This window comes from Mastigoproctus giganteus, chromosome 13 (genome assembly GCF_048544385.1).
Source record: "Mastigoproctus giganteus isolate SK-2022 chromosome 13, ASM4854438v1, whole genome shotgun sequence".
Lineage (NCBI taxonomy): Eukaryota > Metazoa > Arthropoda > Arachnida > Uropygi > Thelyphonidae > Mastigoproctus > Mastigoproctus giganteus.
This window is the reverse complement of record NC_143587.1, coordinates 95051880-95076479: the sequence shown is the minus strand read 5'-3', so window position 1 is coordinate 95076479 and position 24600 is coordinate 95051880. Positions and strand designations below refer to the sequence as shown.

At 37.5% G+C, this 24600-nt stretch overlaps 1 protein-coding gene across 1 annotated transcript in view; it reads left to right on the top strand.

The window, feature by feature from the left end:
- Positions 1 to 24600, top strand: part of LOC150076266 (GRIP1-associated protein 1-like) — a 370153-nt gene that overhangs the window by 137439 nt on the left and 208114 nt on the right. The window contains exons 9-11 of the mRNA XM_090387422.1: positions 4458 to 4505; positions 15768 to 15799; positions 15877 to 15924. Coding sequence (XP_090243548.1) covers positions 4458 to 4505; positions 15768 to 15799; positions 15877 to 15924 — 128 coding nt within the window. The remainder of the gene's footprint in view (positions 1 to 4457; positions 4506 to 15767; positions 15800 to 15876; positions 15925 to 24600) is intronic.

The following is a 24600-nucleotide window of genomic DNA, read 5'->3' as shown; positions in this document are numbered from 1 at the left end:
TTTTCTTAAACTAGCTTGGCAGTCAATGTGTTAAAGGTAGGATGAGGTGGTTAGTTGTTGGGTAAACTTTGTGCTAAAATAACCACCAGTGATCCGGCAAACTCACTAATCCAGAACCCCAGAGGTCCCAATGCTGTCGGATTTGTGACGGTCGACCTGTATCTTATTTCAGTTACCATAGACCAATAATTTTAGTGTTATTATAATATATTTTATACAAATTATTTCATTGACACTACTACAATGAAAAATTCCATTCATTGTACTGAAAATTTTTTCAATAAAAATAATGCAGCAATACTTTTTTTATTTATTTTACTGTACCAGTTTCATAATGTTTTATTTTACTGTACTAGTTTCATAATGTTTTATTTTACTGTACCAGTTTCATAACGAGTTCCTGCAGTAAAGACATTTTTAACGGCTTCCGCTGTGACATTATCAGTGACACTGTCAGTCTCAGAGTAGAGCGGCACAACTCATTATGTACCTGGTACATAATTTTTTTTTGTATTTGATTTTTATAATCAAAATTTAACTATTAATGTAATTTCACTTCTTGTTTTTTATTTTTATTTTTTCAAGTGTCATTTACTAAGATCAAGTTGTAAATTCACAATATTTATTAATTATAGTGTAGTTTTTTCTGTGTTGTGTAATGTACTTGTTTTTGTGGTATTTTGTTAAAAGAAAAATTGTTTTAAATATGTAAGTGTTTCATTTTTCAATTCCTACTATTAGTTCACACTCTCCCTTTATATATTTATATATCTTGTTCAAATTTTCAATCGTTAATAAAATACTTTTTATTCATCCACTCAAGTTCAAATAAATTTTTTTAAACTTGTAATGGATGACACTTGATGTTAATACAGTTTTTTCAAATATTAATTCATTAATTAAATTAAATTAATTAATTTTAGTTTTATATGGGAGAAAAAAATTTTTCTTATATAAATTTAGGAATAAAATTGAAATCAACAGGCAGTAGCTCAATCGGTAAAATGCAAGGATTTCAGTATTTTTCACGTGAAGGTGAAGAATGCGAGTTCAATTCTTGCGAAAATCAATAATTTTTTGTTATTCATCCACTCAAGTTCAAATACATTTTTTTAAACTTGTAGTGGATGACACATGATGTTAATACAGTTTTCTCAAATATTAATTCATTAATTAAATTTAATTAATTAATTTTAGTTTTATATGGGAGAAAAAAAATTATCTTATATAAGATATTTAGCAGGATATAAATTTAGGAATAAATACTGTCAGTGGCGAAGCATGTAGATCGCTGGAAAAAAATTTCTTTTTCAGATTCTTTTTTCATTCTGGGTTCTAGTCTGAGTCAAGGAGGGAACAAAATGGAAAATGAAACGTGAATAAAAATAATAGTCCAACACCGTATATAGAAAGGAAAATGGAAAATTGCAAGGAAATTCGCTTTCTATTTTGCCACTTAATATTGTGATTCTGTCATATGTATATACATATTTATATTAATTGTAATTATTTAATAAAAAGTAACTAAAATAAAATTTTTCTTTGTTGACCTAAGTAGGAATTGACTTTAAAAAATTTTTTTTTTATATTACTTGTTTTGAAGAGAATTTATGAAAAAAGTTTAGCAAAGAAGTCTAAAAAGTTTTGGCTATTTTAAATTTATTGTGTGATGTGAATGTGCTGTTGCAGCCAATTCATTGAAGTTGGCATGGTTTGCTCTAGTCAGCCAGATCTTGGAATATGGGAAAATACTATGCAGTTGAACAGAACAAAATAAATAAATAAATAAAAATAAATGAAGCGAAGAACTTTAAATACAATTTATTGCATTTCATGACAAAATATAATTTATCCATTGCAGTATATAACATGCATTAATTAGTTACCATTAATTCTAAACAAAATTCTGATCATTTGGGTAGTGTGAAGTGCAGTTATGGAGTGTTCCAGCTAAAGCCAGATCCTCTTTAAAAGTTTTCAGTCTCTAAAGGTTGGCAGGTATGTAGTATTCATGTGTTATACAGCACAGCTGATGATCAACTGTTTCATGACTTGACTATCATCCCTGATTAATAGCACTTAATTTTTCAATCTGATTGCTTCTTACTGACTATCCAAGCTGCCCAAATTCTAGGGAATTATGATTGTTACATATACATATCCCTCTATGCACAATATTCCTAGAGCGCTACTGCTCAAAATCTATGGCAGACAAAAATACCAACATACTTGCTTAGACTTGCTACTTTTGATGACAACTTCTAGGGATACTCTGCATTTAGTAGCATAATTAGCAGTTTTGTATGTTTCTTCATATGGATGTATTTCTGGAGACGTTGGCTACAATCCAACAAGGTCAAGGTATGTTTGTTTAATTGTGGTCTCCAGAGTTTCTCCTATATGCCACTGTAGCATCTAAAAAGGCAAAGGGCAAAGGCTGGAAAGTGTATGCATGTATGTGTGTTGTTATGTTGAGTGCCGGCACCTGGCGACTTCACAGCCAGAGGGCAGGGGACACCAAGTCCCTTGCACCTTGACTCCCAACCTTGGCCATAGTGATGTGCTACAGGGTCCACTTTCTACTTCAGGCACTTACTGGGGCTATCAGGCAAGCCTGGGAGCCATGAATTTTCAAGGAAAGGAAAACAGGAAAATAGAAGGAATTGTATAGGAAATGGTAAGATGGAAAAGTGGATGCTACAATCCAAAAGTATGAGCATTTTTTCCTAGTATTCTTTTCTTTTCTAGTCATTGCTATTTATACTTTAACAAGTTATATTCAGCCAAAATACTCTGACTAATCAATGCCTGCATTAATTATTAAAACTTCCATGTATTTTCCAATTTCTACTTTTAAGTAAAAACATTTGTGGTGTATTCATTACAGTGAAAGTATTTGCTCCTTGAATATCGTGCTTTAATGACAACATCACATATAATATCTAGAGAGTAAAACATAATGCATATATACCATTTATAATAATGTAAAAGATTTTGTCAAAACTTTTAGTGTGACAAATTCCTGTGGGATATGGCTTACTTTATCGAAAATATACATTGAGTTGGCCTTGCAACAGCTACCTAACACTTCATGGGGCCACCTTTTCCCTGTAAAGCCCATACACACTTTGACATGGACTTCACAGGGGGGTTGCAAGGTGTCCTGTTGGTGGTGCTACTCATGCATTGCACAATGTGTCCAGTAATATATGCATGTTGTCAGGTGAATGGTCATAGCATTGAGTGCCCTTTCCATTATGCCTAAACATGCTCAATTGAGTTGAGCTCAGATGGGTTTGACAGTCATGGGAGGACATAAAATTCATCCTCATGTTCCCGAAACCAATTGTCAACTTGCTGAGCCTTGTGGCATTGCCCATTGTCTTGTTGATAGATGCCGAAGTTGTCTGGATACACTCATCATGAATGGGTGTACTTGGTCAGCAATATTATAAAGATATCTGTTTCCATCTAGCTGTTGATTAACAGTGATCAGAGGACCAAATCATCACATGCACCACTTCCAGCCTGCTAAACACCAGCAATGCATCCAGGTGCAGTGGCCTCATGCTGCTTTCCCCAAATGTGGAACATTTGGAGAAAGCAGCATGATAGAGTTTGAAATGGGATTCATCAGACCTGGGATTCACCTGGGAGTTTGAAATGGGATTCATCTAACATCAGCATGATAGAGTTTGAAATGGGATTCATCAGACCTGGTGACAGGTTTCCACATGGCAGTGGTCTAGTGTTGGTGCTGACGTGCTTGTGGAAGGTGCAGTTTTTTGTGTCTTGCAGTGAGCATGGGTACTCGTGATGACATTTGACGGCCATAGCTTATGCGAACTAATGCTTGGTGCATGGTCCAAGTGGATATGTCGTTTTGCTGTTCATGCATTGTACTGCGTGGTTAGCTGGACCACTGTGCTACATTGTTGCTCTGTCAAGAAGGCATTCATCACATGACACAGGGATGTCGACTACACATGACCTTTGGCTGGTTGTTTGACCACTGTTGAGCCAGTCAAAGTACATTTGTACACCACAGAATAGGAGCACTTAACCATGTTGGCCATGTCAAGATGCTGACACCTGCATGTCTTGCCTCCACAGTAATTCTATGTTTGAAGTCAGAAAGATCTTGATTCTGACTCATTCTTCCTCGCAGACACCTAAAATGTGATCATCACATGTGCAAACTACAATCATCACGTGTGAACTATGTCAGCCATTTCCAACTTTGAGAAATCACCCGTTACAGACCAATCCATTTCTACACAATGAATGTTGCTGATGCAAAGCCAGCTCATTGTATATTAATATATTTGCTACATAGAAAATGTCTAGATTAGTGAATTTATGCTATAATTCTGCATTGAAATGGCAAAATAGGTCTATTGGTTGTTCCTTATTACTTTACAGTATCTTCATTTATGATAATTTAATTCTCATTTCAGAGACTTCATAAAGATGATATGTTTAAACTTCAGGAAGAGATCACTAAGGTAAGAAAAAGTAAAATTTCTTTGCTTTTGTGAATGATCTCAATATACAAGTGTCTTACAGAAATACAAATTTTCTTCTTGCTGAATTGTATTATGTGCATGTATACATGCAGATACAACTGACCACTTTATTATTTATGTAGTCTTTTTTAGTATTTAAATTTTAAATGTCTTGTAAGTTGTATTTATAACTTGCTCACAGGTAAAGGTGCTTTTGTAGCATTTTAAATTATAAATACTTCTGAGAATGTTGTATTGACACTGCAGTATAAAGTTATGATTATTCAAAAGATTTAATAACGAGATGTTTCTTAATGAGATATTGGAGAATGGACCTGATATATTCCTGAATTATTCATGATATAATTTTAAAATAATGAAATAATTAAATTTGCTAGTAGTGATGATAGTGAGCATGGGTTATCTTGTTGCAAAACCATGAGACTGACCAAATGTAAAGAAAGACAATAATAAATATATGTACTAAATAAGACAAATAAATAATATATATATATATATATATATATATATATATATAGAATGGATAAAAACTAAAAGTGACAATATGAAGGTATATGTCAAATGTGTCTTAAAAGTTAGAGGTTATATGATATTTGTACCAAAGTGTGCAAAGCAGCAGCAAAATATACAAAAGTATATTATTAAGCTTGAATTAATTAAAGCAATAGAAAAATCCATACAGATGGAATTGTAAAGAACACAAGGTGCCAGAACTAGAAGGAAGAGGAAAGTATGAAAAATAAAAATTAAAGTGAAAAAAGGGAAAGAATGTGAAGAACCTAAAAGATGTATTGAATTATCAGAAATTAAGCCTGAATTAATGAGCCAATGAAAAGGACATTGCAAATAATAATATGCAAAGAAATAGCATTCATTAAATTAAAGGTGGGAAAATAATTTGTTGATAAAAAGGCTTAATAATAAGGGATAAAAAAAAGGTTAAAATAGTTTAAAATATTTAATGCAAGTCAAAAAGATTGATACATAATGCAGGTATTTCTTTGGGGAACTACACCTGATTACGTACCAATTTACTGTGTTTCTATGCATACTCAAAGTTATGGAAGAAAAATATTAAACGGAAACAAAAACTTCCTTCCACAAAAATAAGTAAGGTAGCCCCAACACAGTGTTTGTAATTAAATTAAGGCAATTAAAAAATAATTAAAAGTGAAAAAAAGTGAAATGTGAAGTAGTAGAAGATAGGTGACATGAGTAAGTTTCAAATGGTGAATTTTAGTAATTGATCTATTTAGAGTTTCCCTTAAATATTTTTCCCCATAACTTTGAGTATGCATAGAAATGCAGGGTGCCTCCGTAGCTAGGTGGGAAGGAGCAGCAGTGCATAGCATACGCTTCTTGATTAGACCGGGGTTTGAGCCCGTCACCACCAAATACGGAGGATGCGAAAAGGGCAGGGAATGACCACCGCACATTCCTGGAGCAATATGGCCTTAGTTGCTAATGCTCCTAAAAACCAAACAACAACAACAACAACAACAGCATAGAAATGCAGTAAATTGGTGCATAACACTGAACAACAAATTTTGGATCATATCTTGTTGCGGGCTGAAAGTAAGTTTATTTTATGGATTTTGGGGTGCTAAACATGGAAATAGTGCTTAAAATGGCAGATTGGCTTGTTTTTGAAAAAAAGTAGTTTCGTATATTTATACAAGGTCATTTTTTATTTATATGGCAGTAAGATGAACTATGAACATACCTGTATCAAACAATTTCATCTTTCGCTTGTATTCAGCTTCGGGAGCATCCCTTTTCACCATCCAACAATAATTGGCTAACAAGGTGGCACTCCATTTGCTTTTGTTTCTTTGTTCCCTTGCTGCGATTTCTTGATGGAAGTGCTCACCATGTTCGTTACTGATGGCACTGCGGTTGGGCAAAAAGAAATCCAGGTGTAAGTGCAAGAAATGCATCTTGACACATTGCACTCCAGTTTTTCATAAGAAGTAAAGTGTGTTTAGGGTCATACGGCACCAAGGGGTTCCCCAATCTCTGTGTAGTTTTCATTGTCATGTGATACAGGATGCTTTATCAGAGATTTAAAGGTATATGGACCTTGTGGTGTGTAATGTCATGTGCCGTTATTCTTCTGGCCTATTAGCCGCTACCTATGTAGCGGCTAATAGGCCAGAAGAATATGGGGCCCAACATTGCCTACACTTAACCTCATGGAGGTTGACCAAGTACACCAGTTTTAAATTTTACTCTGGCAGGTCCTGCCACCTAATTTCCTGAGATTTCAGTGGCTAGGACCTATAAAAAAAAAAACTGTGAGGGTTGTATGCTGAAAGTGAATAGTGGCGAAAGGTCAAGCTTTTGATTTTGATGTTTTAATTTTGACGTGTAGGGTAGGGCCTATGTCACGTAAGTTGACAGGAGGTGGGGGAGACTGAAGGCCGGGGAGGGAAGTAGAAGTAAGGGGTTGATAGGTGAGGTGACCCCTGCAGTGGGGTGTGCCCATGCCCCACCAGAAGGAAAAAGGGGGAATAGTGAGGGGGTAAGAGATCTGGCTGCCCCCTCTCCAGGGGTGTGGATTGAAAGGTACCTTGCAAAGGAGGTGTACAGATCGCCAAGTGGCTATTGCAGCAAGACTGCAGGTATGGTCCTTGGTGGTGTCAGGTTTAGGAGAGTTGTGTCCAACGATGGAGTCTTTCATGATACTAGTGAGTCCCGCCCTTGTACCATTTGTTATGCACCACAGTCCCTTTTGTCAACAGTGCAGCTGCTAGGCAGGTTGTCTCATCAGATCCTAGGTGTCTTGTCTATGGTGTCACTCTCATCAGTTGTTTTGAGGGCACTGCTCTGCTACATTTCTTTGATGGTTCAGTGCTGCGTTCTCTGCTTTTCTCCTTGTGAAAATGTCTTGAGTATATTTTGTGAATGCTTTGTATTCCTCGTAGGAATCTAAGAGGTGTTGCTCCTGATTTTGCGGGATGAAGGTCAATCTGGTTATAAACATTCCATGCAAGTCCTCCTATTGTGGGCACTGATGCATGACATGGAACCAGCCCTGCAAGTGCACAGCGGATCATCATAATTCCTAGTGCAGCAAGTTTCCCATTGAAAGGGCTGTGACCTGTTAGGAGGAAAGTAGGTGCCAGTCCCGGTTGAAACCAAGTTGTTATTTCGGATAAATTTTTTCTATATATGGTGCAAATTTTCGCATGACCTCACCTTTGGTCAAGGCCGCCCATCTGTTTTGCCATTCCAGCTGAAGGTATTTTTGCAGTCTCAATTTTTCTACCGTCCTGCCGTTTGTTGGCTCAGTAGTGAATCCATGGAATGTCATTTGAATTCCTTTTAAGTAGTAATACAGTAGACCCTGCCTAACAATTTCCAGGGATAAGGTGCCAGCAATTACTTGGAGAGCTTCCGTGCTTACCATGTTAAAAGCTCGGGTTACTCTGAGAAGGATTGTCCAGTGGGTTGAATCAGGTATCCTCTTATTTGCAGCCAGGTGGTTTTATGATGCCAAATTGCTTCCACATAGGTGATCATCAGAACGAATGTGGTTTTATAATATAGAGAGAGGACAGCTCTTTTTAGGCCTCATTTGCGGTGGGTGAGCCTTGCGACCATACCAGAATATTTTCTTATTTAGATCCTCTTTTGAGTGAGATGAGGTTTAAATGACAGTTTGGTATTGAACGCTATGCTGAGGTATTTCATTTTGGTGGAGAATTTGATGGTGGTTCCATTTATTTTTATCTGAGGGGGGGCCTGCTTTCACTGAGGGCTGCTTTCAGAAGGATGAAAGTTGTCTTTTCCAATGAGATATATAGAAAGTTTTCCTCTGTTCACTTTCGAAGTATGTCCAGAGCAGCGTTTGCTTGGTCTTCCAATCAGGCATGAGAGTCAGCCGTCACAGTCAGAATCAGGCCGTCAGCAAATGCCTGTTCTCAGGGTCAAAGTGCAAGAACTCGTCGAATACCACATTCCAAAATAGTGGGCTGAGAACCAACCTGCAGACATCCTCTGTGAACCATTCTGGTTACTCTGTGGTATGGGGGGTTACAACCTGAATGACTCTCTGTGACAGATATGTTTTCATTACACTATATAAATTGGCCGGAATTTTGCTTGTCTAAATCTGCCCAGGATGCTTGACCACCAAAGGGAGTTGAATGCTCTGGTGAAGTCAACAGCAATAGCCAAGAAATATTTTTTCTGGCACTGTTCCACAGCAGTGAGTAGGCTCCTCATGGCATCCACAGTTGATAAACCAGGATTAACGCTGTACTGGCTGGCTGATTCCAATTTGGCAGCTGAGTAGTAGTGCTGGATTCAGGTATATAGCAGTTGTTCCAGTAATTTGCTTAATACCATCAGCAGGAGCAATCAGTTGATAAGAATTTGGCAGCTGTGGGTCTTTAGTCGGGTTCTTTAGGATTAATTTCACTGCGGCCGTTCTCCAGTTATTTGGAAAGTAACCTTTTTCCAGGTATTTGTGTATAACTGTAGGAGAAGGTTAGGAGCTAGATCCACTACCTGCTTAATGATCTCTGGCTCAAGCATATCTTTGCCTGGGCATTTGTTAGATCTGGTTTGTGCTACTGCATTTTGTAGCTCTTCTAAAGTGAATGGTCTCTCCACAGCGTCTGTCTGGTAGCTGTCATTTAGTTGGCATGTTCTATGCTGTTTTTCAGTACTTGGGGCAACTGCCTCTCTGAATATGCTGTCTAGAATATTATTGATGGATTGTTCCCACGTTGTGAGCGATCCTTGTGGGGTTTTAGTTGTGGTTAGGATTTCTCCTTTGGGGAGTCTGTTTGTGACCACTCAGTAGACTGTTCCCCATGGGTCTTCACTTCCTGTGCCTGACACTACTTGCTCCCAGGCACGCTTTTTACTTTTATGCATTTTTTTTGTATATTGGTTCCTGACTTCCTTGTATCTCTGTCTTAAGACCTGGCCAGGTCCTATATGCACATTGGAACTCCTTTCTTCGCTTTGCCACAGTGAGTCCACCAAGACACTGTGTCGGGAGTGAGGTTCTTCTTTTTGATTACTGTCTGGGCAGCTCTGGAAATCAATTGTGTTACTTTTCTTTCCTGGTAGTCTGGGTCTAGTTCTTCTTTTATTCCTAGTTGGTGGTTGGTTTTGACTGCCTGTAGCTGCTCTGCGAACAGCTCCAAGTTTGCTTTTTTGATTGTAAATCTATGTTGCAGCTGCCTGGGAATCAGGGCTGATTCCCAGTATAAGTGATTACTCAATGGTCAGAAGTCGTCCACGAGTTTTCGACCCTCCAACCAGAGCAGTGGGCAGCCAGGTCAGACGTGGCGAGTGTGATGTCTATAGTGGCCTCCCATTGTAGGTTGCAAAATGTCGGCAGGTGGTGTGGCTGGCTCGCTCAAGGCTTAACACGTTAAGTCTTGAGCCAACAAGGAAGTTTTCCAGGATTTGCACATTGTGGGTTCCCCGTTGATCCTGCGTGCAGGCACTATGCCACAAGGGCAAGCGACAATTTACACCTGCTCCTATCAGAATTGTTTGATTGCACACAGGTGTGGGTAGTGTGGCCGAACCTACAGCACCTAGGCACAACCACATATTCCCAATACCGATGACATGTCCATTCTATATACATTCTTGTTTGGGCCCTCAGTATCTGCCAGGCAGCTGGGTCAAATTCTGCCACCCAGTTACAGGTGTTTGTGTTCCTGGATTTTGTCATATATCTGTGCTGTGCAAGGTTTCCTAGTTCTTGATTGGGCAAGACCTCTGAGAGGTTCTTGAGGTAGATTTCTTCTGCCAGTGTTTCAGGTTTTATATCCTTGGTCATATTTGGCTGTTAGGCCTAAGGTCGCTCGCTATTTTCGGGTTATTCATTATTCCTCGAATTTCCTCCTGTGATTCTGTTTCGATGGCAATACACACACTTCGGATCTTTCTTATAGATTTTATTCTGGTCATTTTGAAATTGTCTTTCATGGTCTCCATTACTTTTCATTTGGTTTCTTCACTGGTTGTTTTTCCCCCATCCTTGTGCCTTAGAATGACCAGGTTGGGTGTCTTTAGTAGTGGTCCTCTCTTTGGCTGCATTTGTTATTATGTAGCTGGTGCATTTACAGATGTCCTCAGTGCATCTTCATAGGAGGGAGCATGCTGTTGCATTTTTTTTTTTTTCTCCTCCTTCCATGTAGGCCTTTAATTTGGCTGTGGCCTTTTCAGATTGAAGATATGGTATAAATAATATGGAAAAAGTGAAGTTTGTTTGTTCCATAGGGTGATGATTTGGCCTCTGAGGCTTGCTGACACTCTGTTGCTCTGTTCTTTGAACAGGTCCTCCAGAGCTGTTCAAAGAATACGGGCTTGGTCCATAGGCTACCCTTCTGGGAGTGCAGGGTTCAGTGGTGATGGTCTCTCTCTGCTTAGTTTCATCAGGTTTCTCTGTTTGTTGGGAGCCAGTGCCATCCTGAGCATCCTTCAGTTCGCTCTGGCTCCTGGTCTCCCATCTGATTTTGGGACTATTTGTTTTCTGTTTTTCTTCTTTGCCATAGGCATCGGCTTTGCATCTCCAGGATCCTCCTCGTGTTCAGAGTTAATTCGTTCGTTATCTGAGTCCAGTTGCAGCACTTCAGGCTGTCTGCTGGCATTTTCCTGTAGTTGTTCCTGCATTGTTCTGTCCATTTCGGTTCCCAGGTATTGATACCAGTGTGGTTCCGTTTAATAGAGGGGGAGATCTCTCTTTAGATTGGTATGTTTAGTTTTCTTTCCACTACCTGGATCGCAAGCTACTGATAAATTACTCAATTTTCTGGAATCTGGTGTGAGTTTCCACCACGTGGTGCATAACATTGAGGTATAGCATGTTTGGGCACATTAGACACAACTTTGTTAATTTGTGGATGCTTATTGACGAGTGAGATAAACATATAAATATTATTCAGCTCTTAAAAGATTATAGTAGCAAGAAATAGTCCTGTATTTCCTGTCGCAACGAGGTCAATTCGAAGATGGCAGCCAGTATGGTGTCACTATTGTTATAGCAATGCGAGAGATTGACATCACGGCAAGAAGGGGAGGCAATTAACAGAACTGAGACTTAAATAATAATACATTTTGTAGAATTTCTATATCTAATATGAGGCTTAGTGTTACTTTACAGTTACAATTTTGCACTGTAAGCATTGCAAAAGCTTTACTACTCTTTGGGATGCTAATGTCTGAGATTCTCTATGCACATCATATACAAGTGGTCAACCATTACATACAAAATTTAAAAACATTCATATTTTCTTTAATATTGGTCATTTTTAGCTAAAAAGTCACATGAATGTCCAGACTCCTAAAGAGTTTCATCTGACATCGTCGGTGGACGAAAATTCCAATTGTAATCACTTTATAACACTGATTAAAACAGAGCTCACAAATGTGTGGCCACACATTCGATATTTAACCTGCAATCTTCGTAAGAAGTAATGAGATCTTCCACAAGCTGCCTGTAGTTGCCAGCTTTAACATTTCCTAGAAAGCCAGTCGAAACGTTTTGAAAGGCTTTCCACACTGATTTCTTGCTATCACTAGGGATACATTCAAACTGTTCGAAAAGTTGCCTTATTTGTGGACTAATGAAACTGCATGCCTTAATCTTCTCTGTACTAAGTCTTGGGAATTTCTCTTGCAGGTATGTGAATGCAGGACCATTCACTTGCAAAGCCTTCACGAAATTTTTCGTGAACCCCATTTTGATGTGGAGTGGTGGAAGCAAAACTTTATTTGAATCTACCAGAGGTTTAAATGCTATGTTCTTTATTTCAGGTGTTAATTATTTTTGTTGAGGCCAACTCCTGTTCTTGTAGTGCATATCCTTGGCATGACTATCTCACTTGCAGAAAAAGCAACAGTGCTTAGTATAACCCTTTTGTAGTCCTAATAAAATGATGATTACCTTTAAATCACCACATATCTGCCACTCAAACTTTTGATAATGTACATCTAAAAGCATAATCTCCATGTTTGCATATGTTTCTTTTTGTTCACAGCATATGCAAGAGGTATTGAAGGCAGCATATTTCCATTGTGTAATAACACAGCCTTAAGGCTAACCTTAGAGGCATCTATAAATAGTTGCGATTCTTTGGGAACGTGCCTCGTGTTCATTGCTGCCATTAGATCATCAACATCCTTACAAACAGTGAGTTCACCTTCTGTTTGATGATAGAATTTATCATAGTCTTTATTTCGAGTACTAAATGTTGTCACTTTCACAGAATGACCTAGAAGATTTCACTGTTGTAGCCTTGAGGCCAAAAAGCTCTGCCTTATTCGTCAGCAGTTCGAGATCCCTGATGAGGTTTAAACTCACTTTCTGTGATCTTACGTGGTTCAGAAAGATATAAGTTTGGACAAAATGGTGGATCCTTTGATGCAGATGGCTGCTGTACTTCTTCATGTATATCAAGTTGATATTCATCAGAGTGTACAGAAAGATGGAAGGTGGTTCAGGAATAGGTAGTACATCACTGTGAGGCACGGGACGAATTGCAAATGGTATATTTGGATGTATCGCTGTTCACTTTTTCTTCATTGTCATCCCTTTTCTAATAGGAGGCACCATATAGAAGTAACAGTCTGTGACATGATTTGTTGTCTCTCTCCATATTGTGAGCACTGTGAAAGGCATAAAACATTTCTTTTGATTCACCCATGTGTTGAGTTTCGATGAACAGGTAGTGCAGCATATGTGTGGACCCCAGTTCTTGTCCTGGTCGCCTACCTTACACCCAAAGTACAAGAAGCAGGCTTTTTTTATGGCTTCAGTTAAGGTACGCTTTCTTGATGCTAACGTGACTTCTCTGCATATGTAATAGAAGTCATCCAGACTATTCACACAATTATGGAGCATATTAATTTTACACGACACAAATACAGCACAAAAAGTAGGAATCTCACAGAGAACAAATCACCCAGTACCTAGCCGTATTCGAGGATTACTGCAGCAGAGTTGAAGGGATGCATTTGAGGCAACAACAACAACAACTTATCACGTGATGCAGAGTAAGCGACAGTTGCTGATCACATGTTAAGAGCGTGGTGGTACTGAAACTGCGGTGTTGCCATGCATTTTTTCCAAAAGCCATAGTTGATAACGTAGAGTAACTCGCTAATATGAGACCTCAACTGTAATTTGAAAAAAAAGTCAATTGACAAATTTTAATGTGATTTTTGTTTTTAGCAGCATAAAATTAGTCAAGATTTGGTATTTTCATAACATTTTACGTGTTGACTAGTGTAATCTCCAGAAGAAATACCTGCATTATGTATCAGTCTTTTTTAGCATGCGTCAAATATTTTAAACAATTTTAACCTTTTTTCTCCTTATTATTAGACCTTTTTATCAGAAATTATTTTTCCACCTTTAATTTGATGCATGCTATTTCTTTGTATATTATTATTATATATTTATTATAATATAATTATTATTATTATAATAAGATAAATAACATCAGATAGTTTACAAAAGATAGGAGCAGATTGGTTGTTAGTATGGTACTCTGGATGCACTTTAGGACATGTAATTTATTTTACATTTATTTTAGGAGAAAGATAAATGTCTGTGTGGTGGGGGGAGATTTCCCACAGGAAGTCCAAAAATTTGGTAATGGAAAATCTTTTGCTAACATTAGAAAGGAAGTAAACTGTGCATCACTTGGGATGAGTTTTGTATATTTCTTTAGAGAGATATCTAATTCTAATAACTCTTTCATTTTAGGGCAAGGAAAACTCAGTCTACACGTGTATGTAAACATACAGTGCTAAAAAAGATAGTCATAAATTTTTAATTGTATTTCTCGTGATAACCATGGGAATATATCACTAGTGTTGAATACTTTAAATGGAGATGTGATCAACTTAAAAAACTTTGATTAAAAAAGAGGATAATTTTGAAAAGGCTGAGTCATATTAGGAGTTGGTGTGATTTGAGTAACCAGGTTTTTGAATTTTTATGGTAATGCCAAACAATTATGGCATCATATTTGTAGTACTTATTTTTGATGACTGTGAGACTAATTTTATTTTGTCTTCGGAAATATCTGAGAAACACATCAGTTTTATTCTTTACTGTTGTTGTTGTTGTTGTGGGGGTTTTATGGTGCATAAGCTGCTTTGGCTATACCTATTCCTTTCTTGTAATAATATATGTTTATTGTTGTACTGTTAAGACATCACTAATATTAAGGCATGGAAACAGTTTATTTACTGTACAGTAAAGTGTTATATATAGTGTGAAAAGTTTAAGTCATATTTTATTCTTATAGATACCGAATTTTATTTTTATAGGTAACAAATATACTTAACATAGATTGTGTTCATTACCTATAACAGTAAAATTGAACTTATGAGCTTGAAGATCTACAAATAAGACTCAGGAATATATTAAGTTCATTTGTGAAGGATAACCTGTATTAATAATAATCCATTACAGTCTTTCAGCATTTTTATAACTTTTCTGTGGCACTGGTATTAAAAATCATTTATTCAGCTTACTCTTAGATAGGTTCTTTCTTCAAAAATTGTAGTAGAGTTACTTATAACATTCAATAATTTAATAATATGGTATATTAGATAAACTGTCAGGAAGGCTGTTCCGTCAAATATGTGGGCACCACTGCCCACATTAGATATGGTTGTTTTGGTAAGTCAAATGCAAGTGCTTACTTTTGTGATTACATCTTTTATTACAGTGTTCCAAAATGAACATTCTAAATGCATGACAACCTGTACATATTTTCAGCATGTGGACCCAACAAATGTTTGATTTTCATCATCCAGTCAGAGCTTATTAATTTTCATCACATGTTGTTGCTTTCATATTTATTTGCATGCATTATTGAAATCTTTGTGTTATTGAAATGGATTAAAATGTTCAGTTGACTTTTGCCACTGTCTCATAATTACATTCATCCCCATGTAATTATTATGTCAGTCTTTAATCAAGCCTTTTATGTTTCTAATTGACGATCCTTATAAGATTTGCACATCTTAATAAATGTCTTATCTTTTTTTTTTTTTTTTTAACCTTATTCCTTTGCTATGTACTTCATTTAAACCTTACAGAAAATACAGAGGTAAGTTACTATTAAAGAAGCATTGCTGAAACATTTAATTTATATCAGCAGTTTTTATAAGTTATAGAAATTGTGTTATAATTCTTCCTTATCATAAATAACTTTATGTTACTAAAATATATTCTCTTTATTAACTTTTTTTTAGCTCACAGATAAATTAAAGAAAAAGCAAGAAAGGTAAGTTATTTGCTTAAGGAATTCAGATTTTAATTTTAAGCATAATTGAAAAAAAAATTAATTTAATTTTCTTTCAGTCTTTTACAGCTCCAAGAAGAAAAGGAAAACCTGTTTTCAGAAAATAAGTAAATGTTTTTTAATATATGCATGAAAATTATTTTTACATTTTTAAATAGTTATCAATATGTAATATATAACATCATATCTAAATTTAACGTATACTTGCTTATTTGTGACAAAAATTACCTTCATTAAAAATAAATAAATATAGAGTGATTGAAGAGGAAGTAAGTACTTAAAAATACCAGTCAGCCCCACAGCAAGTTTTTTGTTGATTTAATAGCCCATTTCTTTCCAGATATTTGCCAGTATGTCAATTGAGGCCACTACATTAGAGAATAGCTGTTGGCAGTGGTGATACAAGCAAGGCTGGTGTCCCTTGTGTAGTTCACAAAAAGAAGTCACATGGTGTCACGTCTTTGTGAGCTACACAAAGGACACCAGCCTTGTTTGTACCACCAGTACCAACAGATATTCTCCGATGCAGTGGCTTCAATTACATGTGGTAGGAGAGGACACCACATGTTACCTTTAGTACTTCATTTCATTCTTCTTTTCAAAGTAGTGTTTTATTGAGATATTCTCACAATATCCATGTGAAAGTAAGGAGGGTGCACTGTCTTTTTGGAAGATGAAATCATCAGAATCTGTTGAGGCATAATCCAGTTATTTGACATATTTTAGAAATGTTTATGTTGATAATCATTTTCCAAAAAAGTGAAAGGACTATAAATTTTTTAATGTGAAATGATGCAAAACACATTTTTTGGAATGTTCTAAATATAAATGTTATTTCACATTTAGTGTGGATTTTCAGTGTTCCACATTTAAATGTGTTGGAAGTTAACTTGCCTACTCAATTGAAAGGTGGCTTCTTCATCAAAAGCAAGTTAGCATTAGCATTAGTAGAAGCATATGATGCAAGAAAGCAAGCTTATGCAGCATCAGCCAAAAAAAAAAAAAAAAAAAGAAAAGAAAGAAAAACGCTCCCATTTCACCCTCCGTTTGATCCAAATACCTGTCCAGCTCAGCCTTAAATTTATTTAGGCTATCAACTTCCACAACAAAGGATGGAAGTCTGTTCCACCAACAAACTACCCGCTGGCTAAAGGCAAACTTCCGCACATCTATCCTACATCTGTCTTTCCTCAATTTGAATTTATGCCCTCTCAGGTGATTATTCTGAGCAAGAGGAAGAATCCCATCAGTATTGAGCATGCTCAAACCATGTGGTTTGAGCATGCTCAATACTGATTTATTTTTGTGGTTTGAGCATGCTCAAACTAGCCTTTCTTCGTAAGAGCAATCCTTTGTTCCATTAACTAATCTTGTTGTCCTTCTCTGTAATCATTCCAACAGCTCTACCCTTCTTAAAATGAGGCCTCCAGACCTCATTTTAAGAAGGGTAGAGCTGTTAGGGTAGAGAGCCTTGCAGCAGTGTACTGTCATTAGTGTCCTTAACAACCCTGCGAACCTTCTTATCGTCTGCAGACTTGACATTCAGCTTGATATACCATCATCAGTATCATTTATAAATACAGAAAACAACAATGGACCCAATACTGAATCCCGAGGGACTCCACTAATAACATTAATCCACGATGAGCAGTGCCAATTGATTACCACACTCTGTCTTCTCCCACTCAACCATCCCTTTATCCATAGCAGCAATTTGCCTCCAATGACACTGCTCCAATTTGTTCAGCAGTCTTCCATGTGCAACATTATCAAAAGCCTTTCTAAGATGCAAATATATGATATCAAAGTTATTCCCTTTCCAGTTCCTTTGTGAACACATCATAGTATCCATTCAAATTGGTCAGGCAAGACTTTCCCTTAACAAAACCATGCTGTGTCTGAGCTATAACTGAAGTCTTGTCTACATGATCCTGCAGTGCTTCTTTAACCAGTGCCTCCATTAATTTCCCTGGAACAGAAGTTAAACTAACAGCTCTGTAATTACCTGTGTTTCTCTTTGATCCTAATTTGTGGATTGGGGTCACATTTGCACATCTCCAGTCCATGGGTACCTCCCATGAGTCCACAGAAGCTCTCATAATTATGGCTAAGGGTTTGCTTACTTCCTTTGCTGCCTCCTTTAATATAACTGGATAGATCCCATCCACCATAGGTGCCTTTTTTATGTTTATCTTCAACAATTTCTCCTCCACTTTCCTCTCAGTTATTACAGAATCATTTAGTTCACTGCCAGTTTAATTCACTTCTGGCATTCCCCTCCCTGAATAACTCCTCATGAGTGAATATAGATGCAAAATACTAATTTAGTTTGTTAGCCACCTGAGCAGAATCATTAACAGTTGAACCATCAATATCCAGTGGACCAATCTGATTTAACCCTTTCCTTCTAGAGTTTACATAGGTAAAGAACTCTTTGCTGTTTTTCTTTGCATCCTTTGCCAAAGATTTCTCATAATCTGCCTTTGCCTGCCTAATCTCCTTTGTGACTTGGTTACAGACCAGCTTATATCATAGGCTTCCATGTCACCCATTAATTTATATCCCATGCATTTTTCTTCTCTGCCATATGTCTCATTAGTTCATCTGACATCCATTTAGGCCTAAACCTTGAACAATATTTCTTAGTTGGTATGTAAAGCCTAGTAGGTTCCCATTTTGAATTTGCTGTTGGTAATATCATTAGTTGGTACCACCGTATAGAATTTAAATACTGTCTCAGATCACCATAGTCAACTTTACGAAAGCAAAAACCCTTCCCTTTACCCCTGATGGTAGTTACCTCTTTGAGAAATCTCACTTCAGCACACTTTAATCACTGCCACCTAGTGGTTCCTTTATCTGTAGATTCTTAATGCATGAAAAATCACTACTGATAATCAGATCAAGAGTATTACTCCTTCTAGTTGCCTCCTGGACATGCTGATGTAGAAAACAATCATCCAATAAATCCACAAAATCCTTGCTAGTGTGTGAGTGACCAACCCACAAATTCCAGTCAATATCCAGGAAATTAAAATCCCCCATTATAAGACTCTCTGATTTACTGGCTCACTCTATTTCCCTGTACAGTTTCTTATTATACTCATTAGAGTCATTAGGCCTATAACACACTCCTACTCTCAATTTTGATCTCTCAATGCTTATGTCACACCAAACTGACTCAATACTGTACTGTCCAGTCATATCAACTGGCTTCACTTCCTTGGATTTTGTGTTTCTTAACTAATAGCATAACCTCTACTCCCTTCCTATCCTGTCTGTCCTTTCTGTAGACATTGTACTCCCCAAATTCCAGTTCTGCATTCCTTATATCTGTGTGACACACATCTCTGATATCCCAACAATATCTGCCTTTGATGTGTTGAGCAATACCTCAAATTCATCAATTTTATTTACCAAAATTTCTAGCATTGGTGTATACGCAATTATACATGCACCTGTTCCTATTCTTAGCTACCCTAACACAACCCATGTGTTTACTTGTACTGCAATGACTCCCAGCAGTCTCTGAAATATTCTGCATCTTATTTTCCAGGCTGCAGTTCATTCCAATAGAAGCAGTGCAAGAATCACTTCTGTTGCCATGTCATCACAGCAAGCATCTCTTCCACTTTCTGTTGGAAGTTAAGGCAAAACTTGTATCATTTGGTTTTTAATGCTTGTACTGTGACTGTCAGTTTCAAAGAGCAAATGCTTCTCGAAAATACACAAAATTTGAAGTATATTTAATTTTCAGTTAATCTGAAAGTTGGTTTTTATAGTCTTTCTCAAAAGATTTTTCTTACATATTATACTATTTCATCAATGGCACTGGATGACCCTGCCTCTTCTCCATGTAGATATTGCCTTTGCTTTTAAACTGCCTACACTAATCATAAAATTGATTTATTTGTATCAGAGTTATTAGGGGCAAATGATGCAAGAAAGCAAGTATTATAGCAGTATCAGCAAACAAAATAAAAAAAAATAAATAAATAAAAAACTACCCCTCTTATCAAACTACCCTATCTCATCTTTCCATGCCCTCTAATAATTTGTCTAATTCTTCCTTAAATTTATTAGAACTATGCACTTTCGCAACCCCAGACAAAAGTTCATTCCAACAATCAGTCACACTGTGACCAAAAGCAAATTTTTGCACATTGATCCTACAACCGTTCTTTTTCAGTTCAAATTTATGTCTCCTTATGTGTGTTATCTGAACAAAAGTTAGGATACCTTTGGTATTTAGCTTACTCATTACATTCAGTGTTGTGGAAGTTAACTTGCCTACTCAATTGAAAGGTGGCTTCATCACCAAAAGCAAGTTCTGTTGCCATGTCATCACAGCAAGTGTCACGCCTGAACCAGATCTACTCGTAGGGTAAGGCAGTTTTGGACAACAGATTCACTACTGATATGGGGACGGAGATTTTCCTACATTCTGAATTACTAATATTAAACAAATAGATAAAAAAAAACAATTTTTAGAAAATACAAAATTCTACTTACTGAATTCTTACAAAATTCTGAGTTCAAAATTGCACCCTATTGTAGTTTTTACATGTACACATTATGCTGCTGCTGCTGTGGTGGTGGTGTAGTGGTTATGTTGTGTATGCCTTTTAACTAAACTAAATAGTCATTGAGTTTGTCTTTACAAACTCAGTGACTAGTCACAAGTTTTGCTATAACTTCCATCAGAAAGTGGAAGAGGAAGGCATCTTGCCTTTGGTGATAAAGCCACCTTTCACTTGAGTAGGCAAGTCAACTTCCACAACATTCATATATGTGGGACATTGAAAATCTGTACTAAGCATGAAAAAACATATTTATTTTTGGAACATTCAAAAAAATAAATGCGTTTTGCATCATTTCATATTAGAAATGATGACAGATTTATTTTCTTGTAGATATTTCTCATCATTGGGTTTTCAGGTCTTCACTATTTGGTGCTTTATTACCCACTCACAAGATCCTAGCCAGGGTTGAAACCATGATTTGTGTAATTTCATGCATTTTAAAAAACTATAAATACAATTCTCCACACTGGAGCAGTAAACCGAAAGGACAGATTTCAAGGGATACCTGGTTCCTGCGCAATGCGACAGTGTTACCCCTCTCGATAGTGGATGAACCCACTGCTTGGCAAGTATATAGGTACACTGCATTACTGCATTCACATAGATGGTAATTCAATGTCAATATGGATAAACGTGAGTTAACCGACTTTAAAAGCGGGATGACAGTGGGTGCCCGACGCACGAGTCACTCTATCGTGGAGGTGGTACAGAAATTACACTATCCCCATTCGACAGTATCAAGAGTGTATTGAAAATATGCCATTTCTGGAATAACATCTCATCGTGGACAGCGCTGTGGACGGAGAAAGGTGGCTGGATGAACATGACCATTGACATCTGTCTCGCCTTGTTTCAGCCAACTGGAGAGAGCGACAGTGGCACAAATCACCACTGACTTCAATGAGGGAGCCAGAAGTATCTCCACCAAGACCATCAGACGATCATTAGCCGCAATAGGTTATGGGAGCAGCCGACCCACCAGAGTCCCATTGCTAACACCACGACACAAGACCTCTATGCCTCAAGCGGGGAAAGGAACATCGGTACTGGATCTTGGATGATCGGAGATGGGTCTCCTGGTCCGATGAGTCCCATTTCCAGTTATTTCGAGTGGACAGGGTGCATATCTGGCTGAAACCGCACGAAGCTGTCACCCATCATGCGAACAAGGAATTGTTCAGGCAGGTGGACAGTCGGTAATGATCTAGGGCAGGAGTGGCCTACTTAATTTGTGATGCGATTTACTTTTTTCCTTCAAAATGTGCCGCGATCTACCATCTCAAAAATTACGTTGCACAAGGTGCACAAATCGAGGGATGACTGTATATTTAAAATTCATTGTGATTGACCGAAATTAAATCCGCGATTGACTCGTTGGCCACGCCTGATCTAGGGTGTGTTCAACTGGCACACGTTGGAATCTCTCATGCATCTAGACACATCTCTGAATGGTCCAGGTTACATGTCTATCCTTGCAGACCATCTGCATCCCTTCATGGTCATCATGCACCCACAGGGGAATCCTCGTCCAGCAGGACAATGCAATCATTACAGTTCCTTGTAGTAGTAGTAATGGAGGCATGTGATGCGAGAAAGCAAGTGTATGAGCTTATGTAGCATCAACTAAAAAAAAAAAAAAACCCCAATTTCATGCATCCATTCTCGCTAAAAGTTTGTCCATTTCTTCCTTGAATTTATTTAAGCCATCAACTTCTACAACGATAAATGGAAGTTTGTTCCAGCAATTAACCACCCTCCGGCTAAAGGCAAATTTCCACACATCTATTCTACAACTGTCTTTCCTCAATTTGAACCTATGCCCCTTCAGGTTCATAATCTGAAGGGGCATAGGTTCAGCATGCTCAACCCAATCTCAGATCACCTCGCAGGTGCCTAGTCTCCAGCTGCAGCAATTTGCAAAACTTAAGCCTTTCTTGGTAAGAGGACCCCTTTGTTCCCCTCTCCAATCTTCTTGCCCTTCTCTGTACACTCTCAAGCAACTCAACATCCTTCCTAAAATAAGGCCTTCAGACCTATACGCAGTACTCAAGGTGTGGCCTGACCATTGCCTTATACAAAGGGATAATCACCTCCTTTTCCCTACTAGCAAAATTCCTGTCTATCATTGATGATACTGCATGACCTGCTCTATTAGTGTCTGCATTGCTCAGAAAACTTCATATCTGACTGCACAATTAGTTCCAGATCTTTTTCATTTTCTACCACCCTAAGTGTAGTACCACACTTAGGGTGGTAGTAAATGTTGGTACGGTTCTCTGGGATTACTTCTACCCATATGCTGTACTTTGCATTTGTCAATGTTGCTACTTCTTCAGTTGCTACCTCTCAGCCCATCTGCCCAAATTTTCTAGATCCTCTTGCAGTAGCACACTGCTATTACTGTCATTAATAACCCTGCCACCTTTGTATCATCTGAAAACTTTGACATTAAGCCTGATATTCCTTCATCAATATCATTGATAAATATGTAAAACAACAGTGGGCCAACACTGAACCCTGGGGGACTCCACTAATAACATTAGTCCATTAGTGGAGCACAGTCCATTGATTACCACTCTGTCTTCTCCCACTTAACCATCCTTTTATCCATTGTAGCAACTTACTCTTAATACCATACTGCTCCAATGTGAACAGTAGTCTTCCAAGCGCAACGGCATCAAAAGTTTTCCTGTAATCCAAGTATATGATATCAAAATTATTTTGATATTATTTACTGATATGCCTCCCCACATAGCCCTGGTGACTAGAACATGGTTTGAATTGAGCATTCCGCAGATTTTATTACCACGGAATAGCCTCCCCCTTCATTGGGCATGAACCCTGTGGAGCATCTTTGGGATGTTGTGGAAATGTCTGTTTGAGCTTTGGATTCTCCACCGAGGAATGCGACAGAATTATGGACAGCGGTGCAGCAAGCATGGAGGGAAATATCTGTGGAATGTTTTTGTGAACTAGTGGACTCAGTGCCTCTCCATGTGACTGCCCTTATCTGGGAGAAAGATGGGTCTTCCTGTTACTAGGTAGGTATCCCATGATTTCTGCCCACTCAGTGTATTTTTTATTTAAAAAGAGTAGTACAATATTAGGACAACTTTTGGTGAAGATGTGTACAAATGCATCAATCTCTCAATATGTCATTGGTGCATTTGTAGCAAAGCTAGTTTTCTCACCGCCATGTATAAATTGGAAGCTTTTGTCCTGTCCTGTACTAAAAGATATGAGGTATATCAAAGAACAAACGGCCTCCGTAGCCAAGTGGTCAGGAGCGGGAGTACAGTAGTACACGCTCCTTGAGTAGACCGGGGTTCAAGCCCCTGACTGCTGAATACGGTCGATCTGCCAACCCGCACTGGACCGTGGCAGATTATGGTCCATTTCCCTCAGCATGAATTGTTGAGGAGGCTTCCATCCTGCAGTGGGTTGATAATGGCTGCACTTTACTTTTTTTTACTTATATCAAAGAACTGTTGACTTCACTGGATACTTAAAAAATTAAATTAAACTTATACTGTACACCTGAGAGAGAGAGAGAGAGAGAGAGAGAGAGAGAGAGAGAGAGAGAGAGAGAGAGAGAGAGAGGCTATTCTTGGCTGAATCAAAATTTATACACATCTAATCTGCAACATCCTTTTTCAATTTAAATGTCTCCCCACTTGTGCATATCATCAAGAAAGAGTAAATGTTGCATTAGCATTTAGTTTACTTAACCCCTTTAATGTCTTATACCCTCAGGTAGGCTACCATGCATTTTTCAAAGAACCACAATCTTTCTTGGTAAGAATATCCTTTTTAAAAATTCTTAGTAAGAATATTATGTGCCTCAGCTAATCTTGTTCCTCTTCTCTGCACTCTATCCCAACACACCTGTGTCCTTCCAAAAATGAATTTTCCAAACCTGAAATTCTTACACCATTATCATTAGTAAATTGAAAAAAAAAAAAAAAATAAATAAAATAAAAATAAATAAAAATAATAATAACCCCAACAGTATGGTCTCAATACCAATTTTTGTGGTATTCCACTCATCACATTAGTCTGTAAAGAGTAGTGGTCATTTATAACCATTCTTTGGCTCCTACCACTTAGTGTGACATTTCTTTAATTTGTCATATTCAAAGTAACTTAATTCTGTTTCTTTTGTGTTGCCCATAAGCAGGACAGAATTGCACACACGCATGC